This window comes from Lipotes vexillifer, unplaced genomic scaffold (genome assembly GCF_000442215.2).
Source record: "Lipotes vexillifer unplaced genomic scaffold, Lipotes_vexillifer_v1.1 scaffold1011, whole genome shotgun sequence".
In the NCBI taxonomy this organism is placed as follows: Eukaryota; Metazoa; Chordata; class Mammalia; order Artiodactyla; family Lipotidae; genus Lipotes; species Lipotes vexillifer.
Window position 1 is genome coordinate 1,796,765 of NW_006787698.1, and position 21,981 is coordinate 1,818,745.

A 21,981-nucleotide genomic window follows, 5' to 3' on the forward strand; every position below is an offset into this window, starting at 1 on the left:
AGGCCCAGGCTCAGGGTGGGCAAGCACAAGCGGTCATTTTTTCTCTCCCTGACCTGAGTGGATGACGACAAGCCCATTGTCAGTTTGCCATCCTCACTTCAACCCCCCAACCCCCATTTTCCTCCTCCTGGGATATTTAGGCCCTTTAGGCAGGTTCTGAAAGTCACTGAACGCCTAGGGCAGAGGGGCCAAGTCCAGGAACTGCAGATCTTGTTTTGAGGCCTAGACACATGAGCCCCAGCCTACCAGCCCAAGTAAGGAGAAGAGCAAAAGGCAGCCCCCCCCAGGAGGAGGTGCTGTCAGGGACCTCTGGGCACAACAGTGGCTGCCAGAGCACCCACAATTGCAGCATGCCCCCTAGTACCAGTCAGCCACCTGAACACAGCTGTTTCCTTTCAATGCAAGAAAAGGGCTTAGGGCTAGCCCGGCCATGGTGGGGGGGGGCATTCCAGAAAGAAAGTTCTGATTACATGTTACCTGTATAGTAAAAGGCATCCTGCAGTTCACCTAGTATCCAGTCCATTCCTCAGAGCTCTCACATCAAGAAGATTGGCGGGGGCGGGGGGGATCGCATTTTCTTAAACCTAATGTATTCTATGTGATGTTTTACAGCATTGCACCTCACAGCTGCATTTTCCTTGATTCTTTATCACCTGAGCTGTAAACCGAGGGGCCAGGTGGGCAGCGGGGGATCCTGTTCCTAATACTCAGGTCTCACGATTTGCACTGTCATCTCCTAGGTCAGCTGGTCAACCCTGTCCAGGTGCGAGAAGGACAACACATCTTGTATTCTTCCATCTTTGAAGCCAACATCACCATCCACAGCGTTGCTGCCAGTGCGTGCCTGACCTGTGGGTAGCTTTCTAGAAGTGCTTTAGACCTGACTTATTCACCTCTGACCCCCTAGATCCAGCCTGGCCAAAACAGAAACAAAACACGGTTATTACACATTCTGGAACTCAGAGCAGAAACTTTTGTGCCCTTTCACAATGAAATGGAATGTCAGTTGGATATCGTTTGCTGGGGCTGCTCTAACAAAGCACCCCAAACTGGGCAAATTAGAACAACAGACATTTATTGTCTCCCAGTTCTGGAGGCCAGAAGTCTGAGATCAAGGTGTTGGCAGGGCCAGTTCCTTCGGAGGCCTCTCCCTTCGGCTTGCAGACGGCCGTCTTCCCCTTGTGCCTTCTCATAGTCTTCCCTCTGTGTATGCCTGTGTCCAAATTTCCCCTTTCTACAAGGACGCCAGTCCTATTGGATTAGGGCCGACCCGAATGACCTCACCTTAACCGTATCACCTGTGTAAAGACCCTGGCTCCAAATCAGGCCACATCCTGGGGAGGTCCTGGGGGTTAGGGCTTCAGCATATCTTGTTTGGAGGGGACACAATTCAGCCCATGACAGATGGCACCCCCAGGAGTTCTCTGCCAGTGAATTGTTGTCCTGCTGCTGTCCTGCCGCTGGTTCAGTCAGGTAAAATGAAACCCACCAGTGTAATTTTTCTCCTCACATGCTCCTCACTATTTGAGGCAAATAGTGCAGCAAACTGTGGAGTCATGTGACCCTTTTTTTTTTTTTTTTGGCCACACTGCGTGGCATGTGGGATCTTCCCTGTCCAGGGATCAAACCCGTATCCCCTGCAGTGGAAGCACGGAGTCTTAACCACTGGACCATCAGCGAAGTCCCCTGTAATTTTTTAAAAGTATTTATTTATTTATTTTTTTGGTTGCACCAGGTCTTAGTTGTGGCAGGCAGGCTCCTTAGTTGTGGCATGCGAACTCTCAGTTGCAGCATGCACGTGGGATCTAGTTCCCTGACCAGGGATCGAACCCGGGCCCCCTGCATTGGAAGCGCAGGGTCTTATCCACTGTGACACCAGGGAAGTCCCACCCGTGTAACTTTTAAGATCCCATATTTCCCTGTTTGCCCATCACTGAGTTACCTCCTACTGGCTATGTCCATTTATCTGTTAAATGTTAATTTATCACGATAGAAAGTAATGATATAAAAGTAATTTATAATTATGCCAGTGATGCATGGTCCTTTAAAAGTTTTTTTTCTTTTAAACATTACAACTATAATTAAAGTCCTTTTGACCAGCTTTTTGAATCCAGGCCCCTCTTTGGCTTCCTAAAGGTCATCACTGTTAGGAATCTGGAAAGTATGTTTTTAGCCAGTTGAAAGCCTCACAACATATATTAAATATGGACCTGCTGAAAATGTACAGCGTCATCTGTGTAGCTTGTTGTGGTTGCTTTTTTTCCCCATTTTTTCTTTTCATTTATTGAAATAGAGTTGATATACACTATTATATTGGTTTCAGGTGTACTACATAGTGATTTGACATTTGCCTGTGTTATGAAGTGATGAGTCGCAAGGATGTGATATACAGCATAAGGAATATGGTTAATATTATTGTAATAACTTGGTAGGGGGATAGATGTTGTGGTTGCTTTTTATGTAAATGTTATCGTATTATCGTGTGAGTCATTCTACTGTTTGCCTTTTCCATTACCCATCATTTTCTTTTTTATTGTGGTAACAACACTTAACATGAGATCTACCCTCTGAACACATTTTTAAGTGCACAGTACAGTTTTAAGTATAGGCACAATGTTGTCCAGCCAATCTCTAGAATGTATTCATCGTGTGTCGCTGAAATTCTGCCCCATTAAACACGAACTCCCCGTCCCCCTCCCCCAGCCCCCACCATCCTACTTCCTGTCTCTATGGCTGTGACTCCTCTAGGGACCTCCTGGGAGTGGGACCACACCGTATTAGTCCTTTCCAATTTCCACACATCCTCACCCATACTTGGCTTTCTGTCTTTTTCACTAGCGCCGTCCTACTGGCTGTGAAGTGGTATCTCACTGTGGGCTCGATTTGCATTTCCCTACTGACCAGTGACGTCGAGGGTCTCTTCACATGCTTATTGGCCATTTGTATATCTTTTCTGGAGAAATGTCCATTTAGATCTTTTGCTTATTTTTTGATTGGGCTGTTGGTCTTTTTATTACTGAATTATTATATATTCTGGATACAAGTCCCTTATCAGAGATGGGATGAGAATATATATCAGAGATATATTCTCTCCCATTCTATGGGTTGTCTTCTCCCTCCTTTTTTCTTTTTCTTTTTTTTTTTTTTTTTTGCGGTACGCGGGCCTCTCACTGTTGTGGCCTCTCCCGTTGCGGAGCACAGGCTCCGGACCCGCAGGCTCAGCGGCCATGGCTCACGGGCCCAGCCGCTCCGTGGCATGCAGGATCTTCCCGGACCGGGGCACGAACCCACGTCCCCTGCATCGGCAGGCGGACTCTCAACCACTGCGCCACCAGGGAAGCCCCTCTTTTCTTTTCTTTTTTTTTTTTTTTTTTAAACCATGAGTACACATCACTTCCCATGTCTAGAATCTTTAATGGTTCCTTATTTTCTTTTTTTAAATTTTTAAATTTTTATTTTTTTATTGACATGTAGTTGATTTACAATGTTTCAGGTGTACAGCAAAGGGATTCAGTTTCATATCTATATATATAACTGAATATATATATTCTTTTTCAGATTCTTTTCCATTATAGGTTATTACAATATATTGAGTATAGTTCCCTGTACTATACAATAGGTCCTTGTTGATTATCTATTTTATATATAGTAGTGTGTATCTGTTAATCCCAAATTCCTAATTTATCCCTCCCCCTTTTCCCCTTTGGTAACCCTAAGTTTGTTCTCTATGTCTGTGAGTCTATTTCTATTTTGTAACTAAGTTCATCAGTATCATTTTTTTAGATTCCACATGTAAATGGTATCATATGATATTTGTCTTTCTCTGACTTACTTCACTTAATATGATAATCTCTAGGTCCATCCATGTTGCTGCGAATGGCATTATTTCATTCTTTTTTCATGGCTGAGTAATATTCCATTGTATATACATATACGACATTTTCTTTGTTCATTCATCTGTTGATGGATGTTTAGGTTGCTTCCATGTCTTGACTGCTGTAAATAGTGAACATTGGGGTGCATGTATCTTTTTGAATTAGCGTTTTCACCTTTTCTGGATATATGCCCAGGAGTGGGATTGCTGGATTGGTTCCTTATTTTCTAAAGAATAGAGTCCAAACTTGCAAGGATTGCATTCAGGTTTGTGTATCTGGAATCTCATCCCATAGCTTACCGCTGCCCTGAGGGATCCCTTTTCTCCATCTAACCGCTGGCTCTCAGCCTGGGGACACTGGGCAGTGTCTGGAGGCATGTGTAGTCATCATGACTCGGGGGGCTCCTGGTATCTTCTGGGTGGAGGCTGGGGATGCTGCTCCACACCCCACTGTGGCCACAATGGCCCCACCACGAAGAACCGTCCTGCCCCAGGTGTCAATAGAGCCCCAAACCTTGCTTCTTCTGAAAACTTCCTTGTCTTTTTTATTTTATTTATTTTTGATTGACTGATTGAATGATTGACCGTTCTGGCTGTGTCGGCTCCTTGTTGCGGCATGCGGGATCTTTCGTTGAGGCACGCGGGATCTCGCATTGTGGCGCGCAGGCTCCAGAGCACGTGGGCTCTGTGGTTTGTGGCACTCAGACTCTCTAGTTGAGGCGCACGAGCTCTGTAGTTGTGGCACGCAGGCTTAGTTGCCCCGCGGCCTGTGGGATCTTAGTTCCCTGACCAGGGATCAAACCCACGTCCCCTGCGCTGGAAGGCAGATTCTTTACCACTGGACCACCAGGGAAGTCCCTGTCTTTTTTAAACAGAATAAAAACGTACATTGGATCTTGCCATCCCCTCTCATAAAACCTTTTAATGATGTCTTGCATTCCTTGGAACTCTGTATCTGCCAAAGACTGGAAACAATCTCAATGTCCATCAGTGGAGCACTGGTTAAATAAGTTATGGTTCATCCGGGCACCAGAATGCCAACAGGCCAAGTACACTCATGTACATGGAAGGAAAGAAAACTATATTTCAACTATACTTCAATTAAAAAATAAATAAACTGAACTTGTACTATCAAAAAAAAAGAGAGAAAAAAATATAAAGCAGCTTGAAGGGTCTCAGAACATAATCCCCACATATATAAAACTACTGGAAAGGATGTTTACTAAAATACTAACAGTCGTTACCTACAACAGGGGTCAGCAAACCATGGCCCATGGGCCAATTCCAGCCCACCACTTGTTTTTTTTTAAATAAAGTTTTATTGGCACATAGTTCTGCCTATCCATTTACAGGTTATCCATAAGCTGCTTTGCAGGGTCCAATACTTGTAACAGACATCACATGACCAGCAAAGCAGAAAATCCTTATCATCTCGTCCTTTTTCTCCTTTTATTTATTTGTTTGTTTTTTATTTATTTATTTTGGCTGTGTTGGGTCTTTGTTGCTACACGTGGGCTTTGTCTAGTTGTAGCGAGTGGGGGCTACTCTTCGTTGCGGTGTGCGGGCTTCTCATTGCGGTGGCTTCTCTTGTTGCGGAGCATGGGCTCTAGGCGCGCGGGCTTCAGTAGTTGTGGCACACGGGCTCAGCAGTTGTGGAGCACGGGCTTAGTTGCTCTGTGGCATGTGGGATTCTCCCGGACCAGGGCTCGATCCCATGTCCCCTGCATTGGCAGGCAGATTCTTAACCACTGCGCCACCAGGGAAGTCCCCATCTCGTCCTTTAAAGAAGAAATTTGCTGACCCCTGGTCTGTATGATGGAATTTGGGGTAATTTTCTAATTTTAATATTTAATGTATTTTATATTTTTGTCCATGGGAACAACCCTTGTTTCAATTTTTGTTCTGTCTTGTTTGGTTTTCCCTAGATGAAAATGAACTGGCCGTTTTAACTCGGGAGAATAATTTATACTATGGAAGCCTGGGAATCCTGTCAAGTTCTCTAATCAAAGTAGGTAAAATCCCGGTGCTACCTGGTTGGTAAGGAATAATGGTCTTCCTCTCAAATGTCTGATCCTTTCTTTTTTTCTTTTGTCTGCTCCTTTTTCTGAAGAAATTGCTCTAGTTGTTAAAATAGTAATAGTATTTTTAATAGCAATAGTGCTAATATAACAGTAATTTTAATTAGTTTTACACCTGAAGAGTAGGTGCCTCAACAAAGTGTTCTTATAACTTTGCTTGGTGTTTTGGTTTCTTAGGGTTTGGGTTTTTTTCTTTTTGGTCTTCTCCTTTAAATATGAATCATAAGAAAAAGGTTAAATCCTCAAAAAGGAATGAGAATGAGCTGATCTCAGAAGTCATTTTTCTCTTAGTTTGCAGACCAAAACATCTGGTCCGAAGAGGCGGTCCTGATGTTCACCGACGTGGGCATGCTTGAGATACTGACCCCGCTTCCTGACTCAACCTCTCCAGCTTTTGATTTCCAGAAGTGCCCCGTGAACATCCAGGCGATTCTCATGGATCCCCAACTCCAAGTGGATGTCTGCAAAGTATGTGGTCGTGACTCTATGGATTAATTTCCAGAAAGATGTTAGAGTGTCCATTTCCAAAGGGCCTTTGAGTCCATGGTGATCAGTGAAATGAAAAATAAAAGAAAGGCAACTGTGCCATGTACAGTTTATCGATAAAACACACTTTGTCTAAAACATCCTTTTATGAGATGATGGTGCTAATAGATGGGAACAGGGTTTTTTTCTTATTTTCTTTTCTTGCCACAGTAAAATGTCAATCCCCAGCCCTGAGCATTTTCCTGTGGGTCTTTGAAATCACATGTCTGGCATGTCTGGGAATTGCTGGTTTTATGCAAAGTGCAGGAAAATGAAAGAAAGAGAGAATGAGAGAGAGAGAGAGAGAGAGAGAGGAAGCAACAGCGAGGCTTTTATGCAAATATTTGGCCACTGAAACTGTTCTGAGAAAGATGGCGTTAGCAAGTAATGTTTCCCCGCCAAAAAAGACAAAGCGACTATGTAGCATATCAAGATCCTATGGATGAAAGCTGAAATAGTTGTGAGTCACAAAAATAACACAGTATTGGATAATAAGCTAAAGTATAAAATAAATATACACGAGTCCATACCGATGTAAATAAATGACTGAATAAATAAACAGATGGGAGACACCTCTCCATCACAGAAGACTTCCAAATAACATAAGTACATACTCTCCCCTACAGGAGGTGGCGTTGAATGCCCCCTGCCTGAGTGTGGACTGGCCTTAGTGATTTGCTTTTAAAGAATAGAGTCTGGGGCTTCCCTGGTGGCACAGTGGTTGAGAATCCGCCTGCCAGTGCAGGGGACATGGGTTCGAGCCCTGGTCTGGGAGGATCCCACATGCCGCGGAGCAACTGGGCCCGTGAGCCACAACTACTGAGCCTGCGCGTCTGGAGCCTGTGCTCCGCTACAAGAGAGGCCACGATAGTGAGAGGCCCGCGCACCGCGATGAAGAATGGCCCCCGCTTGCCGCAACTAGAGAAAGCCCTCGCACAGAAACGAAGCCCCAACACAGCCAAAAATAAATTAATTTAAAAAAAATAAAAGAATAGAGTCTGCACGGGGTAAATAGCCTGGCAGACAGCGCCTTCACCAGGAGACCAGGATGCACACGGGCAATCATGAGTCCTGTTGCCAGGACAGGACATTTCAGTTAACCTTGTCATTCCTTGCCAACCCCAGACCTGGAATGAGAAGCAACTTATTGGTTGCCCTCCTAGCACGGCAGGCAACCAACCCACTCTCTTAAAAATGGGATAAATAGGGCTTACGTGGTGGCGCAGTGGTTAAGAATCCGCCTGCCAATGCAGGGGACACGGGTTCGAGCCCTGGTCCGGGAAGATCCCACATGCCGCGCAGCAACTAAGCCCGTGCGCCACAACTACTGAGCCTGCGCTTCTAGAGCCTGCGAGCCACAACTACTGAAGCCCGTGTGCCTAGAGCCCGCGCTCCGCAACAAGAGAAGCCACCGCAATGAGAAGCCCACGCACCGCAACAAAGAGTAGCCCCCGCTCTCTGCAACTAGAGAAAGCCCGCGCGCAGCAACAACAACAAAAAAGGGATAAATAAAAGGCAAGATGCAAGCATTTCTCCTCCTCTCCTTCACACCCTTCTGCTGGGTCAGCACAGGGAAAGGGTCTCTTTATAAAATTATTCCGGTGAATATATGAAAACAAAATGGTAAGGTATCGCCCTGTGGCAACCCCGGCGTCAGAAGAGAGACAGCGGGTCATTACGTGCCACCTACGGAATATCATTCACCGGCTGGGTCTTGCCAGCTCGATCCCATCGTAATCTGATGGATCCAGCCACCAATCTGCCAGAAAGGCAGAGCACATAGGAACGTGTGTCCATCTGCCCCAGGAAAATCCAGACAGTGGGAAATCTACAGGTCCCACGGTCTGGGTTCTTCAAAGATGCCTAGGAATGAAAATGAAGGGGATGGAGGGGAAGCTGTGGATTGAAAGAGACTTAAAAAGACAAAATGTTCGCAAACAGAAAAATTATATCATCTAGGGATGCACGCTTGGCAATAATTCTAGGAAGAAACGCAAGGAGGCAATTACTACAAGAAGTCAGGCGGGGAGTGGAGGGGCCAGGGTACTTCTGGAGAGGAGAGGCTTTGTCCGGGGGTGGGGGGAACCTTGAGGGTATTCTCCAGGTGCAGGGTCTAGCGGGGAACACAGTGGCTTGAGTGACAGCCCAGGCTGCTGCACCCGAGAGAATGGAAGGTTCCATCCCTGGGGAGCCCCCTCCTGCCACTGACCACTTGCCCTGTAGTTTGGGGAACAGAGGCTTGATTTGATTGACTGAATGACTGACTGACTGATGGATTGGTTTTTGTCGTTGTTGTTGTTGTTTTGGCATTTCTAACTAGGTGGAACTTCTGCAGGGAGAATTTGAAAATAAAATGTATACCATTGATATGAACAGTGAGTTGGAGTTGACGGCCCTCATGATACCCCGGCCCAGCACATCACCAGTCCCACTAGTAAGCATGCTTTATCTGTTTGACGAGTGTTTCTGATACCTGGCATCCCTAGCAGCTTTGGCTTCACGTCCTGTGCCCACAATTCCCAGGCTCTGGAAACTCCCTGGCATCCCCCCGGAAGACACGCGCACCCAGGAAGCCCCTAGAAACTCCCCTTTTTCCTCACCAGGGTCCACATGCCTGGCCGCGGCTGTGCATCTGCCGGCCCAGCCTCCTCTCCCACTACCTCTGTGCCCGCTTTCCACCCTTCCTCGGAGCTGCCCCAGAACCTTTCCAAAAATGCCTTTTCCTCCCTCTCAGCTCAGCCAGCGCCGGCTTCCCTCCTGGAGGGGATGCCTGAAAAACAGTGGGCGTTCCTGGACCTGAAACCCACGTGTCCAAGCCTGGACTCTTGGGTGCAAACAATCAAGCTGAAAACAGGGGGGTGGACCAGTGTACGGATTCAAGGGGATGTCTAGCCAGCTGGAACCAGGGCCCGCGAGGGGGCGCTCTTGCCTTGTGCTCTCTCATCACGCCCCCCCTTCCCCCACCCCCACCCCCGCAGGACGGGTCCCTCCGCGCACCAGGGACAGTTCCGGATCTTGCAGGGCTGCAACCCCAGGCTGTCTGCACAATGGGACTCAGAGCCACAGTTAGGGGGTGTGGATGACACGGGGGGTGGAGGGGGCGCATTTAGGGATGGAGCTGGCAGCTGCATTTGCAGAACAAGCCTGGGTCTTCAGTTTGAAGGGGGACCGGGGTCACCTGTGAGTGCGCCCCCAGCTGCTCCCCGCCGCGCCTGATGGTGCCATACAGAGCGTGCGTCTCCCATCCTGCCCCCAGGTAATGGTGAGCAACCCTCATTCCCTGGGGCTGCAGGCTGTCATCTATGAGGACGGCTACACCTACGATGGGAACACCAAGCACAGACTGGTGAGCTCGCCCCTACCCCTACCCCCCCACCCCGCGGCAAACCCGGATCAACAGGAGAGGGGCTCGGCCTTGACCGACTGGGCCAGGTCCAGCCGCCTCAGGGTGTCCCTCGTCGGACCTCCTTCCTGCTTCACTTCCTTACACACACCCAGATAAAGTGCTGCGGAATTTTGAGGGGACACAGCCCCTGCCCCTCCCCCACCCCAGGCAGGCCGCAGTCCCCCAGAGAGTGAGGGCATCGGGTGTCACACAGAGGGGCAAGGAGGATGTGGCGGGGAGCCTGACCCACCCGGGGGAGGGCGTGAGTCCTGAGTTAGCTGGGTAAACCCAGGCATCAGGAGGCAATCCAGGGCCACCGGGAGTGTCTTGGCCAAATACGGGTCTGGGGGATCCACAGGGCAGAGCCAGGCCTCGCAGTCACAGCAGGGAGTTGGGACTTGACTCCAGACCACAAAAAACTCTTTGGATCAGACCATGTCACATCACAGCTAAGTAGGAGGGAAAACTACGTCACGCCCCACTGTGGGTCCCCGAGACAAAGGCAGGGAGCTTGGAGCAGGGGGGTCATTCCCATTAGCTTCCAGAAGCCTTTCACGGGCTTAGACCCAGAGGCAGGCTGGGTGGCTCCCGGGTTCCTCCTCCCAACACCCGGATCCTGCCCTCCGTCTCTCCTGAGCCCTGATTGCGGGACCACCCGGGGCTGCTCCACTGCTGCAGTTGCATTTTCTCTCTTGCTTCTGCAGAACATTTCACTGAGGCAGCAGCAACACTGCGGCAGGGCTGACCCCAGCTTCACCTCCAAGTACGTCATCACCGGATGGTAGCGGTGGGTGGCCCCAGGGTGTCCCCTTAGCAGGAGCCAAGGAATCAGGGCCGAGACCCAGACTCCCCCACTCCAAGCACACAGCAAGGCAAGAACGATTAAACTCTTACAGGGAGACAAATACCATAGGACATCACTTATTTGTGGAATCTAAACTGTGACACAAATAGACTTATTTATGAAATAGAAACAGACTCAGATATGGAGAACAGACTTGTGGTTGCAAAGGGGAAGGGGGAGGTGGGGGAGGGATGCGTTGGGAGTTTGGGGTTAGCAGATGCAAACTACTGTTTATAGGGTGGGTAAACAAGGCCCTACTGTATAGCACAAGAACTAGATTCAATATCCTGTGATAAACCATGATGGAAAAGAATCTGAAAAAGAATATATATACAGGGCTTCCCTGGTGGCACAGTGGTTAAGAATACGCCTGCCAATGCAGGGGACACGGGTTCAAGCCCTGGTCTGGGAAGATCCCACATGCCGCGGAGCAACTAAGCCCATGCACCGCTCTAGAGCCCGCGAGCCACAACTACTGAGGTCCGCGCGCCTAGAGCCTGTGCTCCACAACAAGAGAAGCCACCGCAGTGAGAAGCCGGCTCGCGGCAACTAGAGAAAGCCCGCGCGCAGCAACGAAGACCCAACGCAGCCAAAAATAAATAAATAAAATAAATAATTTTTTTAAAAAACTATATACATATATGTATAACTGAGTCACTTTGCTGCACAGCAGAAATTAACACAACTCTGTAAATTAACTAGACTTCAATACAATAAATGTTTTTAAAAACTCTTTACCAATGGTAGTTTCTCAAAAAATTATATATATATATATATATATATATATATATATGTAAAAGAAACACCATGTACATAACCTCTGAATCAAAGAATTCAGCTCAAATATATTCAGAGAAAAAATGTATAGCCCAAGCACTTTTATTATGAGGAAAAAACATGGACCTAGTGATAAATAAACTAAATATTTAACATAAGGACCTAGGGGGACAACAAAAAGAAATTATGGGAAGGGGATGAACCATGATACAGTCTGGAATGTATTAGAGAACAAAAAGACAGCATAGAGTCAAGATGTAAGATAAAGCTGGTTCTTCAGAAGACACCACAATCCCGATGGAGAAAGGACAGAATTAAAATGAACATTAGGAATGAAAACTGAAAATAAAAAAGTATGGATACCGAACCTGTTAAAACAATGAGAAAACATTATATGCCGCTAGGTGATAATAAAACTGGGGCTCAGATGCTCTTTTCAATAAGTAATTATATATAAATTAACAAAACTGACTCAAGAAGAGGTAGAAACTAGAGGGAGGGTGGTGCCACCATGTGTGAGCAGATGTTCTTGGTCAATATTCTGGACCGACTGGATGAACAGATGAATGAATGAATGGAGAAATGGAAGGATGGATGGATGGATGGATGGGTGGGTGGGTGGATGGATGGGTGGATGGATAGATAAATGAATGGGTGGGTTGTCGATGCTTTTTACTGCAATAACACACACTCCCATTGCCTTGCAGCATAAAGAGACCCACAATATCAACCATCACTCTGGACATAGCCAACAAAGAAATTTCCTGCTTGGACCTTAAGCCACTGGTATGACCAAAACTTTTGCTGTCCCATACTCTTTTTTTTTTTTCTGCGGTACGCGGGCCTCTCACTGTTGTGGCCTCTCCCGTTGCGGAGCACAGGCTCCGGACACGCAGGCTCAGCAGCCACGGCTCACGGGCCCAGCCGCTCCGCAGCATGTGGGATCTTCCCGGACCGGGGCACGAACCCGTGTCCCCTGCATCTGCAGGCGGACTCTCAACCACTGCGCCACCAGGGAAGCCTCTGTCCTATACTCTTTGTCCTTAGTGTTAAGACTGGTGACAGCAGGCCTTGGCTGGCTTGTCCCCTAGGGGCTGGCTAAGCTCACATTCAGGATCTGGAAATGGGGGTGATTCTGCCCTGGTTGCCAAGGTCACTGCCCCTTCCCCATCGTCTTCCCCCAGGGCTGTGCCTCGGGACTCACCAACCTCGGAGCAGGTGTACTAGCTGGGGGTTATCAGATGGCGGGACCTTAGCGGTGCCCCATAGACAAGGCAGGCTCTTAGGGCTTGACTCTGTGAGTCCCAGGCACCTGGACACCGCATTGCGACCCAGGCGCAGGGTTTCTGGTCCCGGCTGCGTCAAGTGCGCCCCCTCGTGGGCTTTCATGGTGCCCTCGCTGACCGGGGTCAGCATCCTCATCCCCTCCTTGTCTCTGCCCCGCACAACCCCCCGCCGCTGCAGACAGCCCTCATTTCAGTCGGCTGTGACCTGGAGAAGAAGATAGTCATCCAGAAGTGAGTATATGTCGATATGGGGAGGGGAGGGGAGCGGAGCAGTGGGGGGCGGCGAGGTGGGGAGTGGGGACTGGATGAGACGGTCACCATTGCTTCACAACTGCTAGAGTCGGGGGACACTACTCTGTCTGCTTTTACATACGTTTAACATTTCCATAACGAACAGCTCAATAATTAATCCTAACACATTAAGTTAGAGTCTGCAGTGGGTGGCTGCCTCCCCCACACCGACTTGGTGAAATTTACATGTTCTCCCTGCTCCCTCATCCTTTGCTCGTTCCCTTTCTCCCTTTTAGTCCCTGAGTTCCTCATTTTGATTAAAATTGCTCAAAGAGGGCTTCCCTGGTGGTGCAGTGGTTAGGAATCCGCCTGCCAATGAAGGGGACACGGGTTCGAGCCCTGGTCCGGGAAGATCCCACGTGCCGCGAAGCAACTCAGCCCGTGCGCCACCACTACTGAGCCTGAGCTCTAGAGCCCGCGAGCCACAACTACGGAGCCCGCGTGCCACAACTACTGAATCCCGTGTGCCTAGAGCCCGTGCTCTGCAACAAGAGAAGCCACCGCAATAAGAAGCCCGCGCACCTCAACGAAGAGCAGCCCCTGCTCGCTGCAACTAGAGAAAGCCCGTGCACAGCAACGAAGACCCAGTGCAGCCAAAAATAAATAAATGAAATAAATAAACTTATAAAACTGCTCAGAGATTTGGGGTTTAATCGCCTGCTGAAAATTTGAGGAACTTTGCTTCCAGGATCCATAGTTACTGCAGAGAACGCAGCCATGAGAAATGAAGAAAAAGAAAGGAAGAACCCCTGAAGACTGGCCAAACTGCCACACGTTCTCCCCTTCGGGCGGTGGTGTGCCAGCAAATGGGCGACAGCCAGTTCTGGGGGAGCCCGGATTTGTGGCATTTGCCAATTCCCGTGGTGTAAATGCTCCCAGGGAGCCTATAGATCACTACCAAAGTGAGTCTCCACTGGCTCATGAAACTCCTGAGGCTATAACAGCTGGCTCTCGGAGCTAGTAAGAGCCAGCCTCAGCGCTCCACTGCATGGGGCAGTAATAAAGTCAAGTGATGGTTTTACCAGACTTTCCCCCCAAAAGGGAAATGCTTTATTGAGTCAATAAATGATGTTATCAGTATTTAGAACATATGTGCAGGAAAGTCTTTAAAACAATATTTTCAAAGCTGCTGCCATAAAGAGAGTGGGAAAGGTATTTGCCACACGTGTAACTAAAAAAGGACTTGTATCCAGAATTTATAAAGAATTCCTACGAATCAGAAAAAAAAAAAAAAAAGACAAACGTATAGAAAAAAATGGGCAAAAGGCTTGAGCAGGCACTCCCAAAAAAGGGGAGGAAAAGGCTGATAAACACAAAAAGGTGTTGAAAAAGTAGTCGATTTCATAGGAAAATGAAAATGAAAGCTACGTTAGAGACCGATACTCAGCACAAGCATGGCAGAATTGACAAAGCCGGGAAAGTAGTGCTATAAGGATGGGAACCCCCTGGCAGCCTCAGGAACCCCCAGACATTGCTGGTGGGCGTGTACATTTTTCGGCTGCTGTGGAAAGCACTTCTTTCCACCAGCAATTCCACTCATGCACATCTGCACTGATCTAGGTTCCAGAATGTTCTCAGCAGCATTATTCTGAATAGCTCCAAGCTGGAAGCAGGCCAACTGAAATGTCCATCGACAGAAGGATGGGTAAAACAAGTGCAGGGTTTTGATACAACAGAATGTCACAGCAGTGAAAACGAATGGGGCAGAATTGCCTGGATGGATTGTACAAACGTGGGCATGGAATCAAAAGAATACACAGCATGATTCTAGTCTTAAAAGTCCAAAGTCAGGGGAATTCCCTGGCAGTCCAGTGGTTAGGACTCTGCACTTCCACTGCAAGGGGCACAGGTTCCATCCCTGTTTGGGGAACTAAGGTCCCACAAGCTGGGTGGCACAGGAAAAAAAAAAAATCCAAAATCAGGCAAAAATAAACTACAGTCAGCCCTTGTATCTGCAGGTTCCGCATCCGCGGATTCAACCAGCCAAGGGTGGATGGTGTTTAAGTTCGTGGTTGGTTGAATCTGTGGCCGTGGAACCCGAGGATACAGAGGCCCCCACTATGGGACTTGAGCATCCTCGGATTGTGTTATCTACGGCAGATCCTGGACCAATCCCCTGCAGATACCAAGGCAGGACTGCATGTTGCTTAAGGATACATGCACAGATGGTAACAGTACAAAAAAAAAAACAGGGAAAAGGATTGTCTCAAAAGTCAGGACACCCAGCTCCCAGATCTCCATGTGTAACATCATTCTCCAATACAAGGAATTAGGGCTCCTTGGCGAAATGGCTGATTCTAGGCCAGGCAGGGAAGATTCAGGATGAGCCTGGAGCATCTCGGAGAACCAGAAAGTGAGAAAGGGCTCAAAATCCAACCAATGGGGAGATAACATATGTCAAAGGGAACAATTCACAATTCTTTGGTCCCGCATGGGTTCAGGCAGCTTCTCACCATCTTTTGTTACTTGCAGTGAAATCTCAGCCTGTTACAACGGCGTCCTCGACCCCGTGGCCCTTCAGGACAACTATAGCTACGTCATTGAGAGGTGAGCCCCCCCCCCCCACACACCACCATCATCGACCCCGTGGCCCTTCAGGACAACTATAGCTACGTCATTGAGAGGTGAGCCCCCCCCCCCACACACACACATGACCATTAGGTGTGCGTGAGCCAAAGGCAAATCAAGAATCATTATTTAAATTTTTATTTATGTATTTGGCCGCACCGCGCCAGCATGCGGAATCTTAGTTCCCCCACCAGGGTTTGAAACCCCCTGCAGTGGAAGCTCAGAGTCTTAACGACTGGACCTCCAGGGAAGTCCCAAGAATCATTTTTAAACCGTAATGGAAAAGAAAACAAATTTTTTTTGAAGAAAGGAAAAAAAGAATCATTTTAAAATGGATACCCTGCCAATTGATATCCAGCCCACAGGGAATCCGAGGGAGCAAGCAGTCAGGTAGGGAAGGTGGCTGGGCCTTCGGGGAATCAGTGTGATGTGGCAGGGCCCCTGGCCCACGTCTGCACAGGCTCTGCCACCTGCTGGGCCAGCCTTCAGACCCCTCCCCAGCCTGCCACCAGCTCCTGGAGCCCAGTCCCCTGTTCATCCCAGCTAGCGGAGTTGGCCAGACACTGTCCAGCCAAGGCAGGAGGGGGTGGCCGGCCAAGGTGACCCCCCTCTGCAGGGCGGCACAGAGAGCGCCTCCCACACTGGTGCACACCACCAACCCCCTGGCATGGGAAGACACTCGTGGGTCTTATACGACGTGACCCTCCTCCCTCCAACACAAGCCAAGAGTCCGTCCCGCACCCAGACCCACGACCGAGACGGAAACTGGCCCTGATGGACTTGCCAACCAGTGAGGCTGCAGCCAGAGCGCCTGGGCGCATGAGAGTGTGTGAGTCAGGGTCTCCAGAGAGAGAGAAGCCACAGGATGTATGTGTGAGACAGAGAGACACAGAGGCACAGAGAGACAGAGACAGAGTGACAGAGACAGAGACTTATTTTAAGGACTCGGTTCCCGGACTGTAGAGGTCTGGTGAGTCCACAGTCTGATGGGGGAGGCTGGGGGCTGGCAGCTCAGGGAAGAGTTGCAGTTCTAGTTCAAGTCCATCTGCAGGCCGACTTCTTTCTTGCTGGGGGAGGCCCATGTTTGTTCTACTCAGGCCTCCAGCTGCAGCCACACCAGGGAGAGCACTGCTTTACTGATTTCAATATTAACCTCTGCCCCAAAGAAGAGCCTCACAGATACACCCAGAATCACATCTGACCACAGTCGGGGTGCTGTGGCCCAGCTAAGTGGACCCGGAATGTCAACCACCGCAGGGGTCCCAAGGTCATTTCGACCATGACTCTGAATCCCCCGCTCAGACACGCCTCCATGATCGTGGCCCCGTGTGCAGGGAAGAAGCGGGTCTGTGTGTGGGTGGACGTCCGGGTGCCTGGCGGGAGCTCACCCGTGTCTGTGTCCTGCTCTCCCACAGGGAAGCCTACGACCCCAGCTTCCAGGGTCAGAAGGCCACAGAGGACCTGGAGGTGCCTTACCACTACGAGAAGCTGGGCTGCCCCATCCTCGTCTACTACGACACCCCATGGAAGCCGGTGGTGGAGCTGTGAGGACCCACCCCCCAGTCCCCCAGCCCGCCAGCCCCCTGCTGCCCTCACCATCATCACAGGCCCCCAGAGCCCTCTCCACCCCTTTGCTCTGGCCGCATCCTCTCCCTGCCTTTTCCCACCGTAGCTCTCAGCTCACACATCCCCTCCCCTTCCCCGTCTTAGCTCGGCGGCCTTAACAAATCACCACAGACTGGGGGGCTTAAACAGCAGACACTGACTTTCTCACAGTCCTAGAGGCCGGAAGTCCAGGTTCAAGGTGTGGGCAGGCTGCTTCCCCCAGGCCTCTCTCCTTGGCCGCAGAGGCTTGGCAGGGCCCGAGGCATCAGGGCCCGCCCTTGTCGACCTCTCTCAACTTCGATTGCCTCGTTAAAGGCCCCACCTCCAAATCCAGTCGCACTGGGGGTTAGGGCTTCACATAGGAATTTGGGGGACACATTTCAGGCCGTGCCACTCGCTCTGCCCCCTTCCATGGATTCTGTCTTCCTTCATTCCGTCCCCACCCCCACCCCCACCCCGCCCCCCGCGGACCACTGCACTAAATAGTTGTTGACGGACTGAACGGTGGTAGAAACCACTCACACGTGGCAACACTTAGGTTCATTAGAACGACACGTGTTAGCTCCTCGTGTCCTCAGCCCCACACCCAGGTGAGACTGTGGGCCGGGCACGCCCCTAACTCAGAGCTGCCACGTGGTGGGGTGCCTGCCGGCCTGGGATGAGGAAGAAGGGAAGGGTCCCATCAGAGGAGGGGTGTAATCCCCAACCTGGCAGGAGACAAACGTGCATCCAAAAATAAGTTTTGTTTTTCTTTTTTTTGGCCCCCACGTCTTGCGGGGACCTTAGTTCCCTGTGCAGGGATGGAAGCCGGGTACGCGGCAGTGGAAGCCCGGACCCCTAACCACTGGACCACCAGGGAATTCCCCCCCAAATAAGGATTTAGAACAACCTTAATTCACCGCCCTAAATGTACACCTCTGGAATGTTTGCAGGTGTCAAAAAATAAGCAACCCCCAGTCCCCGACCCCGTCAGCGTCCTGTCCCCACCTGCCACTGCATATCCACGTTGACTGTCCCAGAAGTGTCAGCCTGGTGAGGGGTGGGGGTGGCCCTGTCCTGCTCTGCCACCTCCCACCACCCCCAGATGGTCTCACAACACATCAGGGCCCCCAGCCTCCCCCACCCCTGACGGCCCCCCAGCAGCCTCGCCTGTGCATGGTGTGTCCCAGGTGGAGGGAAGGAAAGTTCCAGGAGGTGGTCGAGGCCGAGTATGTCCTGCTGGAGGTGAACGGGCTGTTCACGTACACGTACTCCCTGACGGCCGACATGGCCCTCTGCAGTTCCCAACCGCAGAACTGGACCACCATCGCCAAGACGGCCGGCGACAAAGGGCCCTTCGCCTGGGACCGAGAGGTAGGGCCTGCGTTCTGATTATTCCCAAAACAGGTCGCAGAAGGCGACGACTGGTTAGGCCCACTGTGTGCTGGGGGCCGACTCGGTCTGTTCAGGCTGCTGTAAAGATCACCATAGAGCCTGCGGCTTGTAACAGCAGCATTGGATTCTCACGGTTCTGGAGGCTGAGTCCAAGATCAAGGCGCCAGCAGATTTGGTGTCTGGTTCCCGGGTGGTGCCTTCTGCGTCCTCACACGGCAGAAGGGGCGAGGGAGCGCTCCTGGGTCCCTTTATAAGGGCGCCAATCTCCTTCAGGAGGGCTCCACCCCCAGGGCCTAATCACTTCCCAAAGGCCCCGCCTCCTAATATATCACCTTCTGGGGTAGGTTTCGGCATATGAATGGGGGGGGCAGGGCAGACATTCAATCCCTAGATGGGGCGTCAGGGGATGGAAATACAAGATGCACAGACTCTTTGGGAATCTCTCCCAAGGGAACCGGAGACGATCGGAGGTGTAGGGACGAAGCAGCTCATGGAGCACACTGCTGATGATGTGCAAAATTCTGGAACCCTCCAAATGCCCATTAATTAAGGGGCTGATTATATTTACGGTCCGTTCCGCTCAACGAGCGTTTCTATCACGAACGTTGGTTGGTACACGATTGACAAAGAAGGTTATGGTGTCAGTGAAAGGAAGACATCGCACTGTTTTCCTGGGGGTGGGGTGGGGGGCTTCTGGCGCATATTAATTAGTTTCCATCCACCCTCGGCCTCTCAACGCCAAGGGCAAGAACACGGCGCAATGCGGCCACGTCACCAGCAGGGGCGCGCGCGCTCTTCGCGCCCAAAGCCGGTTCCAGCGAGAACTCCTGGCTCCCTAATTTTGTATTTGCTTTCTTAAAAGTCCGCAGCCTCACCCGTTCCTTACACCCCATTCCATCGAGTGAGTTTGGTCATGTATTTTGGCTGGAGACGTTGGTTTTATTTATTTTTTAACCGAGGTGAAATTCACATAACCGATAATGAACGATTTTAAAGCGTGTAACTCCTACAACTCGGGTATGCGTTTTGTGCGTTCGCAAGGTTACCCAAACACCACCTCCCGGACCGTTTCTTTAAAAAGAACAAGTCAAAAAAAAAGAAAAAAAAGAAAAAAGAACAAGCCACACACGGAGCTTTGCTTATTTATTATTTTCTGATTGTGTTTGTATTTGCATTCTTTTTATTAGCCCTCTCGTTCAAAGTGGCATGCATAAATTTAAGAGATTGTCCCGTTACTTTTTTTTTCCCCATCAGCCCTGGTGGCCGATTTTGTAGAACCCTGAGGGGTTTTCTATCAAGACAGAGCCACAATGCCTGCATGTCCAGCACAGTCATTGGATGGGCTGTTAAACAGCCCCTGAACCGCTAAAACTGAACCACTGAACCACTAAAATCCATGAGGTGGAGCTAGCTGTGGCAAATAAATGGACTTTAGGCAAAGCAGCTGTCTCCTTTTTTATTTCACATAGTTTTTATGCAGCCCAGCTTTTTTTCTTTTACTCCCAAAGGATTTTTAAAAAAATTTTAATTGTGGTCAAATATGCATAACATAAAATTGACCACCTTAACCATTTTTAAGTGCACAGCTCAGTGGCATTAAGTACATTCACACTGTTGGGCAACCGTCCCCACCCTCCATCTCCAGAACTTTCTCATCTTCCCAAACTGAAACTCTGTCCCCATGAAACACTCACTTCCCATCCCCTCCCCCAGCCCCTGGTCCCCACCATCATACTTCCTGTCTCTGTGGATCTCTCTAGGGACCTCCTGTGAGTGGGATCACACAGTATTTGTCCTGCGTCTGGCTCCTTTCACTGAGCATCATGTCCTCAAGGTTCATCCACATTGTAGCATATGTCAGGATATCCTTCCTTTTTAAGGCTGGATAACATTCCATTAGTGGGTACAGACCACACTTTTTTTTATCCATCATCTGTCAGTGGACACTTGGCTTGCTTCCACCTTTTGGCTGTTATGAATGGTGCTGCTACGAACGCGGGTGTGCAAATATCTCTTCGAGACCCTGCTTCAGGTTTCTGGTGTCTCTTCTTATAAGGGAAGTAATCCCATTATAGGGGCCCAACCCTCAGGATCTCATCAAAACCTTATCACTACCCAATGCCCCACCTCCAAATACCATCCCACTGGGGGATGGGGCTTCAACATACGAATGGGGGTGGGGGACTCGAACATGCAGTGCGAGGCAGGGGCGCGAAAAGCAGGACCCGGTGACAGACTGGATGTCGAAGGAAGAGGAGGCAAGTGTCAAGCACGGCCCCCCAGTTTCCAGCCTGAGCACCTGGGCGGATACCGGCTCAGGGATGAAGAAACGAGCGGTGGAGGGAAACACACACAGCTTCCTTCTGCACCTTCTGAATTCAAGGTGCCACCGAGGAGGAGGGAGCCCAGTGGCCAGCAAAACATAGGGAGACAAGTCAGGGCTGGCGTTGGTTTGGAAGCCTTGTGTGTGTTGCGTGGTAACTTAAGGATGTGTCTGCCAAAGGGGCCGAGGGGAGGGGCCAGGGCAGCTGGAGGACTGTGCTGGGGGGACGTGGAGAGGCAGGGGCTCCGTGGGGGACTGCAGGGCTCCAGGCAGCTGCGGAACCATCAACGACCGCGAGGAATTATTGGTGCTCTTGTTGCATCCGAGGAGGGCCAGGTGGCCTGGCACAGCTGAAGTCAGGTGTTCGCCCTCCATCCATTCCCACGGCCCCGGGAGCAGGGCCTGGGGATAAGCGACGCCCATCCAGGTGGCCATCCACACTGTGGACACGTTTGCTTTTTGATTCTGACGTTTGAACTTTCTCAATAGTAGGACACAGGACAGCTCTTTCCATTACCCAGCACTACAAAACAAATCATCCCCAAATTCAGTGGGATTTACTGTTTCTCACAAATCTGTGGCTCAGGTGGGCAGTTCCACATGGCGTTGGCTGAGGCCACCCCTGCAGGGGCATTAAGGTCTTCTCACCCGTGTACAAGGCTTCTGTTAGTCAGGAACATGGTTCTCCATGTGGCCGCCGGGCTTCTGGGCCCAGAACATTGTTGAAAGCAGGTTTGGGGTTCTGCCCAGATGCTACCTCTTGATGGAGAGCTGTGTCCACACAAGAAGGGGAAATGAAGAGCTTCCTCATTTCAAAGTTGCTTGTCGGGCTTCCCTGGTGGCGCAGTGGCTGGGAGTCCGCCTGCCGACGCAGGGGACGCGGGTTCGTGCCCCGGTCCGGGAGGATCCCATATGCCGCGGGTGGAGCGGCTGGGCCCGTGAGCCGTGGCCGCTGCGCCTGCTTGTCCGGAGCCTGTGCCCCGCACCGGGAGAGGCCACAGCGGCGAGAGGCCCGCGTACCGCAAAAACCAAAAAAAAAAAAAAAAAGAAA

The 21,981-nt window shown here is 50.2% G+C and overlaps 1 protein-coding gene across 1 annotated transcript in view; it reads left to right on the forward strand.

The window, feature by feature from the left end:
* CATSPERD (catsper channel auxiliary subunit delta) overlaps positions 1 to 21,981 on the forward strand; it is a 44,291-nt gene that overhangs the window by 17,365 nt on the left and 4,945 nt on the right. The window contains exons 10-20 of the mRNA XM_007460731.1: positions 741 to 836; positions 5,800 to 5,882; positions 6,244 to 6,420; positions 8,798 to 8,911; positions 9,734 to 9,823; positions 10,567 to 10,625; positions 12,191 to 12,269; positions 12,948 to 13,000; positions 15,533 to 15,607; positions 17,044 to 17,172; positions 18,403 to 18,586. Coding sequence (XP_007460793.1) covers positions 741 to 836; positions 5,800 to 5,882; positions 6,244 to 6,420; positions 8,798 to 8,911; positions 9,734 to 9,823; positions 10,567 to 10,625; positions 12,191 to 12,269; positions 12,948 to 13,000; positions 15,533 to 15,607; positions 17,044 to 17,172; positions 18,403 to 18,586 — 1,139 coding nt within the window. The remainder of the gene's footprint in view (positions 1 to 740; positions 837 to 5,799; positions 5,883 to 6,243; positions 6,421 to 8,797; positions 8,912 to 9,733; positions 9,824 to 10,566; positions 10,626 to 12,190; positions 12,270 to 12,947; positions 13,001 to 15,532; positions 15,608 to 17,043; positions 17,173 to 18,402; positions 18,587 to 21,981) is intronic.